This window comes from Filicampus tigris, chromosome 4, assembly GCF_054856515.1.
Source record: "Filicampus tigris isolate MCC_2025a chromosome 4, RoL_Ftig_1.0, whole genome shotgun sequence".
NCBI classification, from domain to species: Eukaryota; Metazoa; Chordata; class Actinopteri; order Syngnathiformes; family Syngnathidae; genus Filicampus; species Filicampus tigris.
In genome coordinates, this window is record NC_141220.1 from 5,333,477 (window position 1) to 5,356,500 (window position 23,024).

The following is a 23,024-nucleotide window of genomic DNA, read 5'->3' on the forward strand; positions in this document are numbered from 1 at the left end:
TTACTGTTGAACACATCACATCCAACTGCCTGTCATATTTTTTATGTACATTACATGAGGGGAAAAGCCGAAAGGATAACAACAGCAACCACTTTTTCTCACATATGTAACCGTTCAAAGCTAATCAGAATGGTTTGTTGTGACCCTCCTTAGGTCCGAGTTGGAGAGCAGATATCCAGCCCTCAAGCCACTCTATCTCAGATTTTGACTTTAATGTGGTGATTGGAGCTGATGGACGCAAAAACACATTAGATGGTAACGTGAAAGAGAATACCAGCAGTAATTGTATTGCCAACTATTGTGTTTTGTGATTGTGCTTTTGTCAGTCATTAAAATGTGTCTTATTGTTCACGCTGTCAGCCAAAACCAGCCTAAACAATGTTTTTCCCCCAAAAGTATTTCGCTGAGTGCTAACCCAAATTTATCTGCTATACACCCTGTAGTCAAAGCACTGTTTAAGTGGAAATGAGGTGAATAGTTGCAAAGCTACTCAGTCTCACCATTACTGACTAAAGCATTTCCTGTTGACATACTTTTAAATGGAAGCCGAGTATTGTAAAATGTTCAGATGAGTGTGTGTTCAAGGTCATAACCATTTTAAAAACTTGGGCTCTTTGTTCAGGTTGTTGACATTTAAAGTACAGGGCCATAAAAAAAAAGTATTTTCTTATTTTTTTCATAGTTTACCCACTTTAATGTTTAGTTAAACATGACGCATGCTCTGCTACAGCACTGACTGTACCTTGTGTTTCCTCGTGTTCGCCTGCGTTTAATGTGCGTGGTGTGAATGTTGAATGTTATTTGTGGGCTAAATCAGACTGATGAGCTATGACATCAAGCTATAAGGCGATCATCGTTTATCTCGTAATCCTACGGCTGATTTATGATAGCTTCGCACTCCATACCAATACCACTGGCAATTAGCTACTCGCCTACAGCCGAGGTAAACTCCTCCTACATCGGGCCTCGCTGTGGAGTAACACCAAGCCTGCCGTGGTCTTACTGGGGGCATCCGAAGCCGGGTGAGGAAACGTCCTTTTAAACCTCCCCACCATCGTCATGTCCAATGTCCGATCACTCCATAACAAGATGGCTCTGCTCCATGCAAGGTGCCGATTTGAAAGGGCATTCAGGGATATCTTTATCATTGCTCTTTTCCAAACATGGCTGTAGGAGTCAGTTCCTGACTCCAAGGTGAGCCTGGATAACTTCACCATCATTCACCACGAGGCGCGCGGGGTTAAACGCGAGTTGGTGGGGTCCGTCTCTACAGCAATAACAGATGGTGTAATAACATCAAAGTACACCGTAGAGTGTGCACACCTAACCTGGAAATATTGACCCTATCCCTCCATCCCTTCTAGCTACCCCGGGAATTCCCTACTGTTGTGGTCAGCTGTGTCTATGTAGTCTCCAGTGCTAACGTCAACATAGCAGTGGAGCTAATAGCTGCAGCTGCTAATGCTATGTTGGCTTGGTATCCCGGTGCTCCACTGTTTATTCTGGGGGACTTCAAGAGTTGTAGATTGGACTGTGTTGCCATCATTTCAACAGTATGTGGATATTCCAACAAGAGGAAACATCTCTGATTTATGTTTTGAGAATATCACCGATGTGTTCCAAGCTCCTTCATATCAATCGCTCGGACTTGCAGACCACAACGTCATCTGTTCTTTGCGATACAAACAGGAACTTAATCGCCACAAACCACAGTGCCACAGCACCCCTCAATGGTCGGAGGATGCCATTATGCAACTACAAGGCTCCCTAGCCTGCACAGAATGGGACACTTTTGATGGGGATCTGAATGACAGAGTTTTTGTCATCACAGACTACATCCGATTCTGTATAGCCTCCACAATTAAGGAAATAAAGACACATATGCAGCCATAAGGAAATAAATACGAACATTAAAAAAAAATCATGTTTTCACAGAAAAACTGGACTATAAATATAAACTCGAAACAGAATTCAGAAGCATGAAATACCCAGCAAGCCTATCAGCAGGTGAAAACCCTGCCGGGGTGTGAATCCAAGTCTGCCTGCTCAGTTAGTGATCCGGAAACTTTCATCAAAGATCTAAACTAATTTTACACTCGTTTTGATAACCAAGACTTCTCATCTGAGTGTCACTGCTAAGAGCCCTCCCACCACCAGACCCCGATGAGCCGGCCCCGTTCACAGAGGAGGTACATGGGCAACTGAGCCGCTGTAAATCTGGCAAGGCCCCAGGACCTGATGGCATCCCAAGTAGGGTTCTTAGGACTCGTGCTTTGGAGCTCTCTCCAATACTCCATTCCCTCTTTTTGCCAGTCCTGTTGGACTGTCACAATAACTACACAATGGGCATGGTCGTGGCAGTATGTGACCAGCCTGGTTACCAGCATAACAAGGAGATGCTTCAATGTTGTGGCTATGTACGGGGGCTCTTCATGCAACTAAAGCTCCCGACTGTTAAGTGAATCAAATCAGTTTTTGAATTGCCAAAATGTGCTCTTTACTCAAACTTCTGTCATCCAATCCACCAGACACCAAACAAGAATCATTGCCAACAGCAAAATAAGCGGTTTGCCATTGGGAGAAATTTGGCAATTTTTCATGGGTGCAAAACACATACTCAGCTCAGAGCTGCAATCCCACAAATGCACCTTCCTTACAAATATGACACGACATAATAGGGTAATTAACTGATCATATCATAAAGCAATTTGATTTGTACTGAAAGTCAAATGTTTTTTAATCAATCATTCTTGACCCCTGCATTCATCTATTACAATACTGATAGTGTCTCATCCCCTTCTATTTAGTTCATAAAGTAGATCCACTGTATTTGTGAAAGATTTTACAGCCAAATGCCACCCAGCTGCACAACCCATTAGCCACAGATTTTGAATACCAAACTGATTTATTTTATTGCAAGTGTTGCCAAAAGCATACTGTTTTTGCTAAAGAGAAGTTATTATTATTATTATCAGGCCATTTTGTTGCCCAGCTATACTTTAATGTCAAACGTTTTATGATTCCCCTGAATTAGTAGAATAGAATCAGTCTGAAAGTTGCATTTGACTTTGGCTGTTGTTGTTCACACTTCTTTCTTTACTTTTGGTAGGCTTCACCCGCAAGGAGTTTCGAGGAAAGCTGGCCATTGCTATTACAGCTAACTTTGTCAACAGAAACACCACAGCAGAGGCCAGAGTGGAAGAGATTAGTGGAGTAGCCTTCATCTTCAACCAGAAGTTCTTCCTTGAACTCAAGGAAGAAACGGGTAAATCAACAAAATACAGCACCCCTAAACTGTGTGTATGTCCATGTGTACTGTATGTGTGTGTTTGTACACGTGTGCGCTAACACACTCACACAGATATGTAGATATTCATTTCCCGTATTTTCGGGACTATGCTACTATACCGCTACTTTTTTCCCACGCTTTGATGTGGTTTATTTATGATTTTCTACTGATGAGCTTCAAGCCGTTAATATATATGATGATAATAATTGAGTGTGTATTAATGTGAGTGGTTGTGTGCTAACAACGCATTTTCTTGAAAAAAAACAAGTAAATGTTTGCGTTCACTTCCAGTTTAATATGTTAATAGGCTTTCTGATGAATATTGTGTTTGTGGAATAGGACTTAATCCACCTGTTTTCAGCCATCTCTGGGGGCTTCCATTTTGTCACTTCTGTCGACTGAAAATGACATCACAACTGCTCACAATGACCAATCACCAGAGCTGGGCACTTGACCCTTTTTTACCCATCTGGCTGCGACCCTCCACCCTTGACCTGGGTACCCTTCCGGCCCCGACCCCCGGCCATATTGATAAACATTGTCGGCCCCCGCCCCGTTTCGACCTACGCACAAAAAAAACGCACGATGCCCCCGCGGGAGAGATGCTAACGGAAGAGGTTTATTTAAAGACAATTAGCTGGCTAACTTATTGTTCAAACCCGCTGCGGACACGCTTCAAACGCGCCACTTACTCACATACTCAACCATGTAGTGTATGGACCTACTTTTCTAGGCGTAGTTATTCGCCCTGTGATTTCCTCAGTGCACCGCAACATTCATGGAGTGATATAATTTCAAATGTTATGTGATTCAACTCGTCTGTGAATAAATGCCGTTTACGCAATAAAAAGATGCTGAGCTCCGAGACCTCTCCAAGTTATTAAGTTGTGAAAGACACAACAACCCAGCTGCGTGTACTTACTTCCATTGCGAGCCATGGGGTTGGTTTTGTCGTATTGTATAATTATTTGGGTCCAACAGATGACAAGTCTGCAAGCATTCAACAAGTTACCGGTACTTATTTTCCACACTCCCCTCCTTCACACTTCCCGGCCAGCAAACCACTGCACAGCAGTTTTGCTACGGCGTATTACCGGAAGTAGGGAAGTGCATGATGTGCCAGTGTCATACTTGGGTGCTGCGCGCAACTTGATTTTCCTCCCGGACACAATTTGTTTTGAAAGAAGCCTAAAAAGAAGCCTTTCACCGAGTAGGCTGAGCTGAAATTTGCCCGCCTCGCGAGCACATCACACGCTTGAGGGCCGATTAGTGGGCCGGACTAAAATCCACTTCCAGCCATGCTTAGCCCAGCCATTTTTTAAAATTTGTCACCCCCCACCCCTCCGCCCCAAAAATGGGCATCCGGCCGGGCCGGAGGGTCCGACCGGTCCGGCCCAGGGACTGACTGCCCAGCTCTGCCAATCACGGCTCAGATTCAGCAAACAGGTCAGCCGTGATTGGTCGTTGTGAGCAGTTGTGATGTCATTTTCAGTCGACAGAAGACAAAATGGCCGCCTCTAGAGATGGCTAAAAACGAGTGCATTTTGCTCCTTATCTTATAATCCACAAACGCAAAATTAACCAGAATGCTGTGTTTCAACTGGTGGTCCTGCTGAGAACATATTCTTGGAAAAAATATGTTTGGGTTGACTTCCGTTTTAAGAACAAATGGTGGAATGTCATTTTTAAATCTCAAATGGGTCCATTTCTGTCCTCATATTTTCAGGAATTGACTTGGAGAACATTGTATACTACAGAGACCACACTCATTACTTTGTTATGACTGCAAAGAAACAGAGTTTGCTGGACAAAGGGGTCATTATTAATGTAAGTTCACATGTCCATATACATAAACATAAACACATCCTTCTTTATTTGGGCACCTAGTATTTTGTTTAAACTTTGTATGGTGTTCGTGTTTTTGTTACTCAGCCAGTGTTGATGGGTCTGGTGGACACGCTAGAGCATGGGTGTCAAACTCATTTTAGTCAGGGGCCACAACGTCGTTTTGGTGTCCCTCGGAGTGCCGTTATGACTGTGGACCCATTCAACGTATGATCGCCTAATATCACATATACGCAACAAAATGATGGATAGCTAGTTTTGAAATTAGTAGCGAGTAAGTAATTATTCAGTTATTTTTCTGTTTATTTTATAGGGGAGGAGTGGTAACAAATAACACATTGAAGTATCTCATATCTCTGTGTTGTTAAAAGTGAAAACACTTTGCAAAAAACCCGTTGACGCACATGATTTGCCTCCGCGGGCCACATGAAATGAGGTTGCGGGCCGGATCTGGCCCCCGGGGCTTGGGTTTGACACCTGTGCGCTAGAATTTTGAATTTTCAAACCAACACAATCAAATCATTTTCTGTTAAAATACTCAACAGATGTTTTCTACATCCCAAATGCAAGTCATATGAACAGCGAACATTTACCCATTTGTTAGATCACATTTATGAATGAATGTGCTACTCCTTTTTTTAAAAATAAAATGCAATAAAAAAAAACCCCCAAAAAAACAAAAAAGAAAATCCCATAACAGTGTGTTATCACCATGAGGAGAAGGTTTCTGATATGCCTTGGGTCATTTCTTTTAAATAAAAACTGAACGCGTCCCACAGACCCACGAACACCGCACTTAAGCCTAATTCTTTGATTTCAATATACTGTTGACTGTACAATTTAGGTTTGGGTGGTATTTCGGTGATACGGTATGCTGCAGTGTCAAAAAATAGCAATGGTGTCACTTTCAACTCTATCATAACAAAATGCAGCACATGAGGACGTAATATGATATTAAATATATATTTTTAATAGCAAATACAAAACAGTGTTTTCAACTCAGTATTACTATAACTAAACTAATAGTAGGCTATAATCTTTCTTGTAACTACACGGGGAATGACATTCTATTCGTCATGTGACAGTCCATTAGACCACATTAGACAAGGTGCACGTTCAGAAATTCACTCTGACGCTTGTGCACTACTCTGATGAAATTGGGTGCGCTCAGTCCCCATTCATTTCCGAACGTATGCAGCCAGCACTGATGCACGGTGTCCCAAGTCGGATCACCTAGCGTACACTGGCCCTCCGTTTTTGGTGCAGTTTGAATAACAGAACGACAAATTTGATCAACGCTCTGAGTTTCCAAACAGTCGCTGCGAACCAGTGCGCACCCCACAAAATGGCCATCGTGCAGCTTGCTAGTCCAGCGCATTGGTCCCCTAAAAAATCCAACAGCTCCACTTTGGCATCTTTTATTCAGCTGTTAGTTCAAACGTCAACAGCGCAACAAGTTGCCAAGCTGCGCAAGACATTTTGAAATGCTACGGGGGCTGACGATAGTTTAGAAAATGGAAACAAAATACATTCATTTTAGGCAGATGGCCATCGGCACGTAGATATTGATAGATAGAGCTTTCAGTCTGAGTGGTTGCATTGTTGAAATGACACATTATAAAATTACATGTGGCTTATATCATAGCTGCGTGTTTGATGTTTGTAAAAAAACAACCTGCAAGAGCGAAGAGGCTCAAGTGCGCATATGTCATCTGAAGCCCGGCAAGTGGCGACCTTGGAGCAAGCGAACCGGGAATTGGTGGCTGTTGGACATTAAATTCAACTCTTAAACCGCCTTGCACTGAAGCCCAGCTATACAGTTTAACATGTTTGTGTGCTGGTCTCTCACAGCGACATACGAAGGGAGTTTGGCCGTTTCTATGCCGTGGAGGAGACAGAAATACTCAGATTAGATAGCTTGATGACAAACAAATAGATTTGATATTAGTCCAAAAGGTTGAATGCTTCAGAAAAAGGATGGGTGCATAGTTGGAAGAACAACCTGTGTTCTGCCGTTCGACAGTATACAGTGAGGGATCCTGGAGGTAGTGTAAGTTATTTTAAACCAAATGTTGATGCTATGTTGTCGTAAGCGCGTTAGTATCTTTTAAAAAAAGCGCTTTGGACATCATATTCATTTGGTGTAGATGAAGCACTATAAAAGTGCACTTTTCACCATTTACTATTACGATAAAATTGGATATTTAAAAAAAAAAAGTTTTTATTATGACATGTTTTTCAGCTGAAGTGCAATTCGTAACCCATTCGAAAGCGATTAAAAGGTAAAAGGACATCGATTACGGATTTGATTTGGTTGGATTACGGACTACGACTCTAGACAGACTCATGTTGGTTGGTACAAGATACAAAAGAAGTCTAAAATACACTCCAGTGTAATGAAGAGGTGTTGAAACGGTGTCAAAATTTGAATATCGCCCATCCCGGGTGCAAGTATTAAGCAAATGACAGCCCGTTTTAATTCAACAGTTGTTTTTGTATTGTTCACACAAGTTGGGCTGCACGTCATAGGAGATCAATCTGCCGATTATTTTGTCGATTAACCAATGAATCTGATTTAAAAAAAAAAAAAAAAAAGTTATTTACCGTATTTTGTGGACCATAAGGTGCAACTTTCTAAGATGCATCCACTCTAATTTTTTTTTTTAAATCATGAAAAAATTATATAAGGCACACCAGGTTATAAGCCACACCTACTGTATGTTGAAAAATCTGATATTTACTGCATTTACAAAATTATTTTAAAAGGTAAATGTACATGTGTGTACCTGAACAGATTCTTTCCTAACAGTGCCTCTTAACACGGCAGCAACTTTGCTGATTAAAACGGAACAGAACCAAGAGAAAATAACCAGTACTCATCTTCATTTCACTTCCCGCTGCCGCCTCTAATGTCTCACCATAGATTAATTGACGCTAAAATTGCGTGCAGCAGGGCAGTTTCCTTCCTGGCTAGCAAGATTGATGGCCTTCAACTTAAAACGCATCATGCGAACTTCTTCGTGTGGGTTCTGTTGGAGTTTGACCCACACTTAATAACTGAACACCCCCCAGTTTGTCAGTTAACGTCCACCTTTTATTGCTCTACTTCTGCATCTCACCCAATGCATAACCTAGTGCATAACGCCCTCGCCTGTTGAACTCCTTCACCTGCAGTTACATCCTGTTAATGGTGTCTTCAATACATAACAGGTTCCATGATGAATGGGAGAGGATTTGAAAATACGATAATTTACTGTTTGTAATTTGTCATCCATGTTCTCATCTGCTAAAGAAAAGTAGCCTATTCTTCTTTGCATTGATTCTTTTTCTTAGTTTTGATTCAAATTCCGGTTAGCGCGCCCCTAGTGGTGGAAGAAAAATCCACAGAATAGCCCTTATATGAGCGGCATGCTTCAAAACCTAGGAAAAAAGTAGAGGCTTATAGTCTGGAAAATACGGTCCATGCTTCTATGCAAAAACATGACTATTTCAAAATGACAAATTAATTTAGGGCTCTTAAATACATTTTTGCAATGGTTGCACTGTTGTGCCCAACTTCTTTTTCTTTGGTGCACCAGCACAAAAAGTTAGGTCCGCCTGCAAGTTTTCCACTGCCTTGCATTCAACACTGCAGTTCTATTTCATCCCTACTGACTGCCAGGGGGCGGTGCTTAAAGCACTGAATATTCCCTTTGCACATGCGCAGTTCGAGTATGTATACCAAATTAGTCACTTCTGACACCTGGATGACACTGGGTGTGTATAAGTTGCGGTGTCACCAGAGGTTCGATTCATCTTTTCTTCTCGCGTGGCAGTTTGCATACCGCTGCGTTTTTCTCTCTGAGGAAGCAAGGACTCGTCTCTCGATGTCTTCGTCCCGTCGCTGGTAGCCTTGTGACTGTGTTGGTCGGAGCTGCATGGATCGCCCTCCTGAGGCTGCAACTGTGTTTATGTTTGTTTGTTTAACGACGCTGTAGCGTCCTTCTTTGTTTGTGACCCAGAGTGGTTGCGAGCTCTAACCTCCACCGTAAGGTAAGGTTATTGACTCCCTTATTTGTCCATTTCAACATATTAGTTGCCGCGTGTGTCGCGGTTGACTATTGTTTTTTCGTCGGGTTAGCCTCGCGTTAACGCCCAGGCTACGCGGCTTGTGGTTTGTCTTTTCGCCCCTGCCAGCTTTGGCGGCGTTAGCGCCCCTTCTCCTAGCTTGTTGGCGCGCGTTATTGCCTGCTGAGGTATAGCTTTTTCCTCCTCCCGGCTTGTTGGCGCATGCTTCTGCCCGCTACGGCTGTTTTTGCCTTTGCCAGTGACGGCGTCTTAGCACCCCTCTCCCGGCTTGTTGGTGCGTGCTTCTGCCCGCTTCGGCTTGCCTTTGCCGGCGTCTTCGCGTCCCCTCTCCTGGCTTACGGCGATTTATGACCTCTCGCACGGACCGCCGTGGTCTGCCCGACTTCGCTGTGGTCCCGCGGCTTGCGTGTGTCGCTGGTGTTTGCGACTGCATCTGCTTGTGCATGTGGCGTTCGCGCTTCCCTCTCTCAGCTTGTCCCTGGTTCTGCTTGCCTTTTCTTGCTATGGAGGATTCCCATAGTTGTGTGGACTGTGGTGCCTTGTTTGTGGCCCTTGATGACAGTGTCAAGTGCTGCCCCAGATGCCAAGGTGCTGACACCGTTGACGGGTGTCTGTCCAGTGAGCCTTGTCGACTTCAGCATGCCTCAAGCACTGAGGGGTGCCGGGCAGGAGTGCGTGGGGTCTGCTGGTGTCGGCGATACCTGCCACCCGAGCCAGCTGTCTTCTTTTGGAACGGTGGTGCGTCCGGTCCCCCCAAGAAGAGGGCTGCAACGGAGTGTTGTTTTGCCTCGGAGGTGGGGCGGTTGCATGCGGAATTGGCGGAGGTGAGGTCGCCGGCCCTTCTTCTCCTCCTATGCCGGAGCTTGTGCCAGGGTATGACGCCATTCCTCTGGCGGCTTCGGTGTCTCTTTTTAATGACGCTGACAGTGACCCGGCATCGGGGCCTTTGGGACCGAGCTCGCCGTCTTCTGCCCAGAGCTCGGCCAGCGAGGCGGGGGATGCCTCTATGCAGTCTATCTTGTGTAGTGCCTTGGAGTGCCTCCGTGTGGATATGCCCTTGCAAGCCCAGTTGGCACCGGAAAGTGCCCTCTTCCGGCACAGACGTCCCTTGTCTGCCTTTTCTGTCCGGGCGTCTGGGGACTATCTGAGGAAACTGCATGCTTGCTGGAGAGACACTGGGGCTCTCTCCCGGGTTTCGGCGGACGGTTGTGCCTTGGCGGCTATACACAACGCTGCTGGTGCCGGCCTAGATCGCATGCCTGGCGTGGAACCGGCCATTGGGTTCCTCATCGTTACCCCAGAGGAGACACTTCTGCCAGCTTTTTGGTGTCCTCGGCCCCAGTGTCAAGTGACCGACGACCTTCTCACAAGGTCCTACAACGCTGGTGTGCATGCTGGTCGCATTGGCAATTCCTTGGCTCACCTGATGCTCGCTCTATCAACATCCCTGCGGGAGGGCAGTGTGGATTCCGCCGTGTCCTTTGCTGACGCAGCTCTTCAGGCTTTTGCTCTGACATCCAGGGAACACGGGCGGGTGATGTCCTTTTTGGTCCAAGTGTGGCTGGCGCAGTCCCCCTTGACGGAGGCCTCTAGGAGGGCTCTCCACAGCGTTCCGGTGATACCCGGGCATTTTTTTTGTTCGGCTACGGTGGGGGCTCTGGAGAGAACGGTTCGGGCCCACGAGACTAGGCAGCAGCTCTCAGGCCTAAATAGGCCCCTGCGAGTAGACCCAGGGGCCCTTCTGGTTTTCCCCGGCCACGCCCTCCATAGCAGTTTCAGGCCCTGGGGAGTTATGGTCCCCAGCAGCCTCCGCAGAGGCCAACTGCAGACTTTCGCCCCTTTGCTCGCCTACCTGCCGGCAGTCCCGGTCTTCGGGTCCCACCCGCCGTCCCTCCAGGGTCCCTAGGGGCCGGAGGGCCAGGGACTGAGGCCTCTGGGCCGGCCGTCGGATACTTTTCACACCAGCAGCTCAGTTACTGGGCTGCTCGTGCTTCGGACCCCTCGGTGGTCTCCATCTTATCCCAAGGGTACAAGCTCCAATTCCGACGCCGGCCCCATGTCTTCCGTCGGGTCAGGGAGGCCACTATCACCGACCCGGCGAAGGCCTTTGCACTGGACCAGGAGCTGTCCGCCCTCCTGGCCAAGAGCGCAATTGAAGCGGTGGACCCTCTGGCACACTCCGGGGGCTTCTACTCGACTTATTTCCTTGTGCCGAAGAAGACTGGTGGATACCGACCGATTCTGGACCTGAGGGGACTCAACCACCACCTGAAGGTATTGCCATTCGGCATGTTGACTACGGCCGAAGTCTTGCGGACGGTCGCCCAGGGGGAGTGGTTCACGTCCGTCGATCTGAAGGACGCCTACTTCCACATCCCAATTGCACATCAGCACAGGCGCTTTCTCCGTTTTGCCTACAGGGGCCGTCACTGGCAGTTCAGGGTGCTCCCTTTCGGACTCTCTTCACTTGTTTTGTGAAGGCTGCTCTTGCGCCCCTACAGTCTGTCGGCATGACTGAGTTGTCCTACCTGGACGATCTGGCTGATCTGTGCGCCCTCGAGGGCTCAGGTGGTCCGGGATACGTCCACTCTGCTTGCTCATGTGGCCCGGCTGGGCATCAGGGTCAATTTTCCCAAGTCTACTCTGACTTCCTCTCAGAGGACTACATTTATTGGCATGACGTTAGATACCAGGACTATGCGGGGCCTACCGTCCTCTCACCGGATGGACGATGTTCTGCGCCTCCTTGCACTCTTCCGTGCGGACAGGCTGCTGCCATACGTCTCCTTTCTGAGGCTTCTGGGCAAGCTGACCTCCATGACGGCTGTTGTTCCGCTGGGTCTGTTGTTGTTGCGCCCCCTGCAAAGATGGCTGAACGGCTTTCGCTTGGACGCCAGGTGGCATCGTCACCGAAAGCTCCGGGTGTCACGCCGGTGCCTCCTTGCTCTGGCACCTTGGAGGGACCGAGCTTACCTGTCGAAGGGCGTCCCGCTTGGTGTGGCCCCGGCCCGCCGCAAGGTGGTTACCACGGACGCCAGCCTCACGGGATGGGGTGCTGTCTGGCAGCGAAGGATGGCTCTGGAATGGTGGTCTGTGTGAGACAGCGCCGATCACATCAATGTGCTGGAGATGCGTGCAGTGCACCTGGCTCTCATGCATTTTTGCCATACTTGGAAGGGAGACACGTGCTGGTGCGGTTGGACAACACCTCGAGAGTTTTTCATCAGGGCGGCACGAGGTCCGCCCGGCTGTTGCAGGCCTCTCAGCGCCTCCTCAGGTGGGCTGCCCCCCATTTGGCCAGCCTGCGGGCCGCATATCTGCCAGGGGTTCTGAACCAACTTGCGGACTCTCCCTCCCGCCGGGGCCCTCCTCCGGGAGAATGCTGCCTCCACTCGGAGGTGGTGCGCGCGATTTGTTTGTTTGGCCGCTGAAAGGCCTGACCCCCTGCTGAACAGCTGCGCAGGACCGGTCAGGCAGACCATTCTTCATGACAGGGTGCCGTCCATCCGGCTGCAGTATGCCAACAGGTGGAAGTTGTTTGCGGCGTGGTGTGGGGACCACGGGGTGGACCCTGTGTCTTCTTTGGTTCCCACTGTTCTGGACTTCCTGCAGTCCCTCCTGGATAGAGGTCGCTCTCCATCGTCTCTGAAGGTCTATGTGGCGGCCATTTCTGCCCGACACTCATTGATCGACAATGGCATGGTGGGGAGTCATGGCCTGGTGTCGTTGTTCCTCAGGAGGGCGCTTTTTACGTTGACGCGACTGCGAGCATTCAAACATCTGCCCAGCTTTTTGTTTGCTATTGGGGCCCTAACAAGGGCTCTGCTCTCTCCAAGCAGCGCTTGTCTCACTGGGTTGTGGATGCCATCCGCCATTCCTACCTGCTGTTGGGCTGCCCACCCCCGTAGGGGGTGCGTTGCCACTCTACCAAGAGCGTTGCCGCATCCTGGGCCGCCCTGAGGGAAGTGCCTCTGGAGGATGTTTGTGCTGCTGCCTCATGGTCGACACCCAGCACAGGTTTTACAGCGTGGACGTCACCACTCCCCATCCACTGAGCGTGGTCTTTGGTTCCGCAGTGAGGTTTGTCTCTGGGATTCCTCGTGACTGCGCTGGTATTAGTCATTCAGTGCTTTATGCACCGCCCCCTGGCGGTCAGTTGGGATGAAATACGGTTCTATGACTCCCGAATGACCGCTAGGGCATCCTGTCACTCGGAATCCTCGTATTCACGCGAGAAGATTCCGTAGGAAACGAACCTCTGGTGACACTGCAACTGATACACACACAGTGTCATCCAGGTGTCACAAGTGGCTAATTTGGTATGCATACTCGAACTGCGCATGCGCGAAAGGAATATTTAGTGCTTTAAGCACCGCCCCCTGGGGGTCATTCGGGATTCATAGAACCGTAGTTACAGATATAACTTTCATTTCATACTGTAGGTTTTTTGGGGCAAAATTGCTGCCTGTTTTTAGGCAATATTGACAGGTAAACGTTTAACTAAAATGTGGTCATCATTAAGTTCTTTATTTGAATCACAATTCCACACAACAGGCAACTTACTTAAAAGTATTGGTGTTTGAAGCGCTTTGTGTTTGTGTCGTTTTATGACTTTTGAATATATCGGGCCTGAAATTAACCTTCAAAAAGTTGCCAATCGTTCTTATCATCTGCAGCTATTTCCACTCTATTTCTCACTGACCAAGCCCTGTCCCAATAACACAGTTTTTAGAATGATATATTTTCACAAAAACTCATGATAAATAATGTATTTTTTTTTATGACTACGATTGGCTGGCAACCAATTCAGGGTGTCCACCGCCTACTGCCCGAAGACAGCTGGGATAGGCTCCAGTACGCCCGCGACCCTTGTGTCGATAAGCGGTATGAATAATGGATGGATGGATTTTATTATGCTGATGATATTATTACAGAGCACCTTAAATTGAGTAGGTCTTTATTGTCGCTGTCATGTGAAAAACATTGAAATGAAAAACATGTGAAAATGTTTTTAAATGTGCAAAATTGGACATGCGTGTTTTTCACAGGGCAGCGACGATATGCTTTTTTTTTAAGAGCAAATTACTTTTTTATACTTAAGAATATTCAAAATTGGCATTGAAATGTAGAACAATAAATAAAATAACTTAAATAAAAAGCGAAGTATGACAAACTTGGGCTCTGTTAACAAAAATTGCAATTAAGCAAATATGAAACATTTGGTACCGCGGTATTGAGAGTCAATAATAACTTCCTCTCCTACCCCTTGAAAGGCTGGTCACACCAGTGCAACCTCTTGTTTGTTTTTTGTTTTTTTTGGCGGACCATTGAGAAATGAGGGTGTCCGTGTGGCCAAATTGGTCTCAGTCTTTAGCCCTGTAATTATGGCTCAGTTACTGGTTTGCTTCATAACATGTCAGAAGATGGGCAAAAATGTTAATTGTTTTCCCAAGTAGAAGCAAATGCTTTGTTTTTATTCAACACAAAGATGATCAGCCTGCATTCATGGAGGACTACATAAATCTGATAATGTTTGCTTTTGAGAAACCGAAATAATGAGCGTTTTGACAAAAGGTATCCAAATGATTTGATTATCAAAAATAACTATCGATTAATTTGGTACTCTATTTTAGTTGTCGAGTAATCGGTTAATCATTGCACCACACACAAAGTAAATGTGTGTACAAAACCATTCTTAACTCATATTTATTTTCCCTCATTGGATTAATAAAGTTTTCTGTTGTATTCTTTTCTAACCTACAGTATTTTAATCTATGTCCTTGCTTGTTTGCACACATTGTAAGTGGATCACAGGTCTTTTTTCATTTCATGACTTTACAACACATTCATGTTTCTCCGGTAGCAAGTTTAAACAACACATTCATTCTTGAATGATTCAATAAGAGATTTCTTCTTTCAAGTGAGATGACCTTTTTGTAACAAGTCACTCATGACTGTTGTCCTGTTGACTCACAATGTTGTTTCCTGCTGTTCTGCATTAGATATATACCGTATGTAAAGCAAATTAACAGCAAACTCTGGGCCATGGACTATTATAAGCTCGCCATTTTCAATTCATTATCATTACAAAAATGTGTTGTTGTCAATATGCCTTGACAAGAAGACCTTGTATTTGTAGTTACCGTGGATTGGTTGAGCTTCATTCAATCAGCAAGAGGAATTGAAATGTGCAGCTGCCTCTAACTTCTTGGTCTAGTTTCACATGAATTTTGACCGATTCACATTAGATGCAGGTGGATACGTTATTTTACATTTTTTTCTTATGTCATAGTTAAATTGTCAGTAAGGAATGCAAAAAAATAAAAATAAAATCAACATTTTTATGTCTATACAACTTAATCTATATTGTTTGTTTACTTTATCTTTTTGTTTTTCCATCTAGGACTGTGTAGAAACTGAACGTTTACTCAGCACTGACAATGTCAACCAGGAAGCTTTGCTCTCTTATGCCCGTGAGGCAGCTGACTTTGGCACAAATTACCAGCTACCATCTCTCGACTATGCTATCAACCACTACGGGCAACCAGATGTGGCAATGTTTGATTTCACCAGCATGTATGCCTCAGAGAATGCTGCTTTGATCAGGGAGAAACATGGACATCAGCTACTGGTTGCATTGGTGGGAGATAGTCTGCTTGAGGTATGTATCGGCAGCGGAAATGAGCGCAAGATGAATCTTTGGTAAAATTTACCATCCTTGCCCAAGATGATGATGATGATGATGATGATGATTCTCTCCACAGCCTTTCTGGCCAATGGGCACAGGATGTGCGCGAGGTTTTCTGGCAGCTTTTGACACAGCTTGGATGGTGAAAGCCTTTGCACAGGGCAAGAACTCGCTGGAGATACTGGCAGAGAGGTTTGTCTGATATTGTTTCTTTTAATCGCAAACAAAATGAGTTGTCTGCAATCATCCTTGGTGGTTTTTATCTGAGGAAAAATCATGGTACACCATCAGGGCTGTATGTCCAAATCATATCACCCGCTCTTATATTCTGATTACCTCTATTATACTCAGTTTACACCATCAAAACAGTGAATACAAAATAGAACAGCCCATGTTTAGATTTGTTAGTAGTTAACCAAATCCGCCACGCCCACCTGTCAGTTCTTGGACCCAAACGGTTTATTCTATACATAAATGATATATGCAATGTTTCTGTGATGTGATCTGTTAGATGCACTATAATAGTTTGTCCCGGACACCTCTTCTATTTGGTATAGTCCATTGCCCCGGGGAGGTTGGAAGGGCGGGCTCTGCAGGAGAGTCAGCTCCGTGAATGCCGATGATAAATAAAGCCTACATTATTGTACCTCGTCGTAGCAGAACTCTTTTATATTCGCATAACACGACAGTTTCTTTTTTTCTTTTAATTTTTTTCTTTAAATGTTTGATTTTTTTTGTTTTGTTTTGTATTTATTGAAATTTGTTCTTTTTGCAGTTACAGTGTTGCCTCACTTTTCACATAGGATACGTTCCCTTCTCAAACTTATTTGTATCAAGTTTCTATGTTTAATTGTGTGTTTTTATTGGTTTCGGTTGAAATAAAGCTCAAATCAAGTAGCACTTCTGCCTGCCTTTTTGAAAGGTATCTTCACAAAAAAACCTGCTAATGTCATAATGCAATGCCAATAATGTCAGACTTGAATTGGTTCCTCAGTTGTTTGTTGTATCATTCCCTAGGGAGAGTATCTACCGGCTTCTTCCTCAGACCACAACGGAGAACATCAGTAAAAACTTTGATCAGTATACCATTGACCCTGCAACCCGCTATCCCAACCTAAATTCCAGCCAAGTACGCACCCACCAGGTCAGTCTGACACGAATCTTACTCAAACATAATCCATAACCAGGGGTGCACATAACTGGTACATAGTTACGCATACGCAACAGAAATCACTGATGCGTACTGTCATTTGCGTCACGGTGCGCATTTGCGTACCTGTACACACTAGTGTGGTGCACTGCAACGAATCATCTTTGACCCGTGATCGGTAAGCATCACGATTCAGGACGGGCACAGTCCGCATAATGGTTGGTGAAAAGAAACTGTGCGCGTTCATATTAAAGACAACGTGATTAGTCTGCATTCAGCAAAGGAAGTTGAATACCCTCCAGATCACGTAAGTCGCATGTACGAGAGCGTTTCGCAAACATACTCATTGAACACACTGCCTCCGCAAAGGCTAACTGCAAAATAAAGCTTACCAAATAGTACATTGAGTCATTAATGCCAATGCCTTAGTGGACTTTTACTTTGAAGTTGGCCCGCGTGGTGCCGTAACAGCTAACTTAACTTCCGTTTTCGACGTATCGCCAGTTTTAACGCTGGCTACCAACACCAACACAACGATGTCTCGAAATCATATTTAGTCGCTAACTTAGGACACGAACAAACCGCTGGTTTAATTACGCTGTCATTGCATGATACGGCACAAGTGTCCGGCGTTAGTGGCTGTTATCATTAGCTGGTAGTTCAACAGATTTTCATTGGCTTAATTACAGTACTTTTTGTTGTTTTTAAACTTTTTCAATATTGTCGACCAAGATTACTTTGTAATACACTGCCCATGTTGAGGGGAAGGTGCTTTAAATTGCACTTTTTCATTATGAAAAAATAAATAAATAAATATCAAACCTTGTCTTAATTTATTTTTTAAAAACACTTTTGCTCAATAAATAATTCTAAGAAAACATTCAGCACAAAATGTCTGGCAGGATACCTTGGAATTTATACACTGTACCACTTACAAAATAAGAATGTATACTGCCTTATATTGCGTTATGTTCTTAAATCCTAAATGGCCATATTAGACATTAGGAGTTTTTTTTTTTTTTTTTTTTAATGGGCAAAAGTGTTTATAAAATAAATGAAGACAAAGTTCTATGTACCTTATTTATCTTTTTTTTTTTTTTTTTTTTTTTTTCGGATCCAAAAAACGATCAGATGCGTGACTCAAAATTCGTGACCGATCCGAACCGTGACTTATGTGATCCGTTGGACCACTAGTGAGTACCAAAGACAATATCCTGATACTCATGTGAGTACCCCATGTGGCTATCAAATTAAGTCGAATTAGCTTATACTGCCCCTCTTTGAGACGTGACCTTATCTCGGCGGAGGGGTTTGTGTGAGTTGTCTGAGGCTTTAGTTCCCCTGATAACAGGAGGAGCCATAGCTGATGCGCGAGGTCGAGAAGTTCAGACTAAACATAGTCTGGCTCGCCTGAACACACATCGCCTGGGCTGCGATACCTGTCCTCTTGAGAGGGGCTGGACTCCCTTCCACTCTGGAGTTCCTCACAGAGAGAGGCACGAAGCAAGCGTGAGCATATTTAACCTGAGGTCGACTTTCCCATCTCTGGTGTTGAAGTCAACAAGGTGGTTAAAAAGCTCCTTGGTGGCAAGGCCCCGCGGGTGGATGAGATCCATCCAGAGTTCCAACAACATCACGTGGACATACGAGACATTGGAGACAGTGCCTCTGAATTGTCAGAATGGGGTGGTGGTCCCCCTTTTTAAGAAGGGGGACTGGAGGATGTGCAGAGCCTTGACGAAATGGCTGGGAAGAGGGAAGTCTGGGTCTCCCTGCCAAAACTGATGCCCCCACGACTTGACGCCACATAATTGGAAGAATATCGATGGATGGTGTATACTGAGTGTTACTGTTTGTTGAAGGATAAAAGTGCAAAGTTTGTTTTATGACATTTGTTTACAAAAAGGAGCATCACATTGCTTTCTACCTTCAAGGTGCGACACCTGTTCATTGATGGCAAACAGGACTCTTCTCGCCTTGAAGGTCGCATAGGTAGACCTGTCAACTTTTCCAGAGGAGGTGAGGCTCACAAGAATATTCGTGGATGCATTTCTTGCAATTTACTGTTTTATTACATGTGTTTGCTGTTTTTGATCAACATTTTGGGGGGGCTTTGATAATTGGATCACCAAGTGTTCTTGCTTTCATAGGGAGAGCGCCGACTTTTCAACTTAAACAGAAAGTTCTCTTCCTCGCGGTGGTGTGGTGGTACGATCTTTTCGGGGGTTGCGCGGAGGTGTGTTAGGGGATGCAGACAACCCTTCCTTATGCAGTGTTTTTTTTTTTTTTTAAATGTGTATTCTTGCGGCGTCCACCCAACTGGGGGATCGAGCCCATGGTCAGATGTCATTTCTCATCATGACCGCAGTGCGTCCCCTCACGCAAAATGGGGCCACCACGGAGGATGGGGCCCTACGTACAGTGCGTGTTCTGCGTTTAGGGAGGTGTGGCCCTGCTCCTGTCAGTTAAGACCAGTGTTTCCCACCCACCACAGACACATTGAAAGGGGTACATAGAAACATTTAGTATTTTATTTCCAAGATAATAAGAAAATATTCTCAGTCATTTCATAAGCACGTCAATAAAATGCTATGTGTGCTCAACTTGTTTTCCTGGGGAGAAAAGTGTTTTATTCTTGATTGTTTAAATACCTGCTAAAAGGGAACTTTTTCAAATGAGCTCCAGTTTTGTGGTAAATATTACAAAAGGCAGGTTTATTTTGATTTTATATTTTAAAATTTATTGCGTATTTATTTTCAACGCACCATATTTATTTTTGTTTAATTTGAATGAAAAGGAAGACAATGCATGAAAACTAAATGTTTAAATTAAGGAGATTAAATAAAATGATTTTCAGTTAACCACTTTTGTTATGTTCTACTTTTGGAGAATTGCATAAAGGCGTATGAGTGAGGAGGTACTTATTTTATGACAAAAGGTTTTCGGAGTACACAGGCCAAAAAAGGTTGACAACCACTGGTTTAGATCACGGATATCAATCTTAGACAGGATTGGCTATTACTTTCCTAGTTGAGCTGAATTAAAGAAATCTGAGGTTTTACCACATCATTAAACAAATCACAAATTCTATACATAACGGGTAAAATGAAGGATCTTTTGGATGTTGAAAAAGCGGAGTAATCTAAAGCCTTGCATAATGAATGAAAACATTACATAGTTTAACCCATTTTGGCCAGGAGTGCCTATCCGCCTTTCTACCACTAGAGCTGGGAACACTGTTGTGTCTTTCTACATTTACAGCCGGGAGAGCGGATACGTCTTTTTGTTTTTTTTGTTTAACCAATTCTCTTTCTCTTAGCCAATGAAATGCATCAGATTATACATGTGATGGTGTCGTGAACCCTCGGACAATGCCCGGAATTTTTTCGATCAGTAATGGCGGATGTAGACTATCGCGGGAGCTCTGAAATGACTAACGGCAGTGATATAGACGACACGCTTGTGGACTTGGAACCAGTGGAGCCAATCGATCACAATAAATGGTTAAGATATGTGTGGAGACAATGATAATATCGACTGATTTGAAACAGAAGAGAGGATGGTAATTACCACTCGATTAAAAAATAAATAAATAAAAATAAAAATAATAATAATAATAATAAAAATAGTGCATCATTTGATCCTGAGGGTATTCAACTTCCTCTTCTGAATGCGGACTAATCACGTTGCCTTATTGTGAGCGCGCAGTTTTTTTCACCAACCATTCTGCGGATTGTGCCCATCCTGAACCGATGCTTGATCCTTACCAATCAAAGATGATTTGTTGCACTGCACCATTAGTGTGTACAGGTACGCAAATGCGCGTTGTGACGCAAATAACGGTACGCATCAGTGATTTCTTTTGCGCATGCGTACTTGCGTACCAGTGCACCCTGATAATGCAGGAATCTTCATGCTTAGCTTTAGCTTAGTGTGTAGCCCGCCTCTCTCGTCACGCCTCTTTTCACCGCTTTGGCTGCATTGGCTGACGGCTATTTCATTGGGCTTCATACTTTAGCTTCATCCCGGATAAAGTGCTAGAGCTGCTTGTGGGAGTTCTAAGAGGTTTGCAGAAGGATTCACTACTGACAGTAACAACAGAGAAGATAGTAATCTGATTGATTACAAAAATCGCCATGAAATGTGATTGCATAAAATAGGAAATATGAAGCCGATCAAATCTGTGGAAAGTCGACTTTAAATTGTTTTGACTGTTTAGGAAAATAAACAAACACAGCATACTGTATAACTAGTGATTTGGAACAGTGCAATTTAGAAGTTCTCTATAGCGGTGAAACTTAAGCTCCCTTTTACTGTGTGACACACCTCGCTACAGATAAAACAGCTAGATGACATTATCATAATGGTAATATTGATACTCCTCAGTTAAAGTATGTTCTGATCTGCCTCATTGTGCTCAACAAAAAACGTAATTGAACACCTGGTTCTTCAGTTGCAAATAATTAGGGGTGTAATGGTACACGTGGGTGTATTAATACGTTTCGGTATGGCATGTTCGGTTTGGTCCACTTATTAGTGCGAGCTTAAGCACGGGGGCGCTATTGACTGTATGCGGGAGAGGAGAATGGAGGCACAAAAGTAAGAGCCAGAAAAGAGCCAGAGCTCAAAGGTCCGCCCGTACACTGCGGTCTCCTGTTTGGGAACATTCTGGCTGTCCTGTTAAAATCACAGATGGGGAAAGGTACGTGGTTGAATCCGAAAGTTGTGTGCCGACATTTCTACATGAGATGGGCGGCAGGTAGCACGTCTTAACATGCACGGCATCATCCGACTGTGAATGTTTCTTAGACGAGGGAGCAAAACGTCAAACTTAAATAGCGAGATTTATCATATTGTAGCATCTTCCAGGAACACGCCGTCAGACGTAGTTTAATTATCACGTTTTTATTAATCCAAGTACAACTGACATCTCAATTAAATTTTGTGATTTTTAATTTTGACCCCTACCTTGTTAGCCTTCAACTGTAGAAATGCAAGGTATAAGTCTTTGTTACTTTCACATTTAGTTCTGTAAATTTCCAAACTTAAATCTGATATTGTGGCATGTTACCATTTGTAGAAGAAGTATTATTTGGAACTGAAGAATCAGGTGTTTAATTACATTTTTTTTTTTTTTGTTGATTGTATAGTAAGCAGGATAGTGACTTAGATGCAAAATGTTTTCCTTTTGTGACATATCTACAATCTGAACAGCAGTTTAATTCTTCAGAGAAGTATAAACAACATTTATGAATTCCTTTTGCTTGCCAAATGATTTAGTGATTTAAACATGCTGTGAGTGACTCATTCAAAAGATTGGCACTTCAGCCGTGGGCTCGTATTTCTTGGCTGTTCGCATGACAACCTCGTCATTCTTGTCATATTTCCAAGATCGTTTTTTACTTTGCGGCGTTTATGATAAATACACACTTCTGCTAACTACCACAACACTTTGTCAAATTTATTCATATACATTCCCTGTTCAAATGTAGAATACCTAAAGTTGTGAAAATTACTGTCCCCTTTATACAAACCGCAGTGACCAAAAAACAGAACGGGAGATGTTCCAGAAGACTCTTATAATAACTCCATGCCTAATGGCTAGCACTGCTGTTAAGTCTTTGTATTCTAAACCCAAATCAAAATAAGTCAATCAAATTCTCCCATTCATGCTCCATGTTGATCATAGTGTTGATGATAGCCAAGGCAACCCGGTAGTGGAATCTCTCGTTCCCTATTGCATTAAAACACAATACTATTGCAAGATAACGCAGTAGCTTTGCAAAATTTCGGATTAATTATTGCAATATATTGCAAAGTCTTGTGTTATAACGCAATTTTAAATATTCTCGTGATGGCCCTTGGCGGGCTCTGTTCAGTTTAGCTGTGTAACGTAGTGAAAAGACACGTAGACTGCTGTTGAAAGTTGTACACTCTCCACTTTAACGCGGTAAGAGCCAGACTTCTATGAAACGTGTACTTGA

The 23,024-nt window shown here is 44.3% G+C and overlaps 1 protein-coding gene across 4 annotated transcripts in view; it reads left to right on the plus strand.

Moving 5' to 3' along the window:
- LOC147148272 (F-actin-monooxygenase mical2b-like) overlaps positions 1-23,024 on the plus strand; it is a 74,500-nt gene that overhangs the window by 23,813 nt on the left and 27,663 nt on the right. For all 4 annotated transcript variants that reach the window (XM_086027992.1, XM_086027989.1, XM_086027990.1 and 1 more), the window contains exons 5-11: positions 154-255; positions 3,110-3,265; positions 5,016-5,116; positions 15,606-15,863; positions 15,967-16,082; positions 16,908-17,034; positions 18,975-19,059. In XM_086027992.1, coding sequence (XP_085884118.1) covers positions 154-255; positions 3,110-3,265; positions 5,016-5,116; positions 15,606-15,863; positions 15,967-16,082; positions 16,908-17,034; positions 18,975-19,059 — 945 coding nt within the window. The remainder of the gene's footprint in view (positions 1-153; positions 256-3,109; positions 3,266-5,015; positions 5,117-15,605; positions 15,864-15,966; positions 16,083-16,907; positions 17,035-18,974; positions 19,060-23,024) is intronic.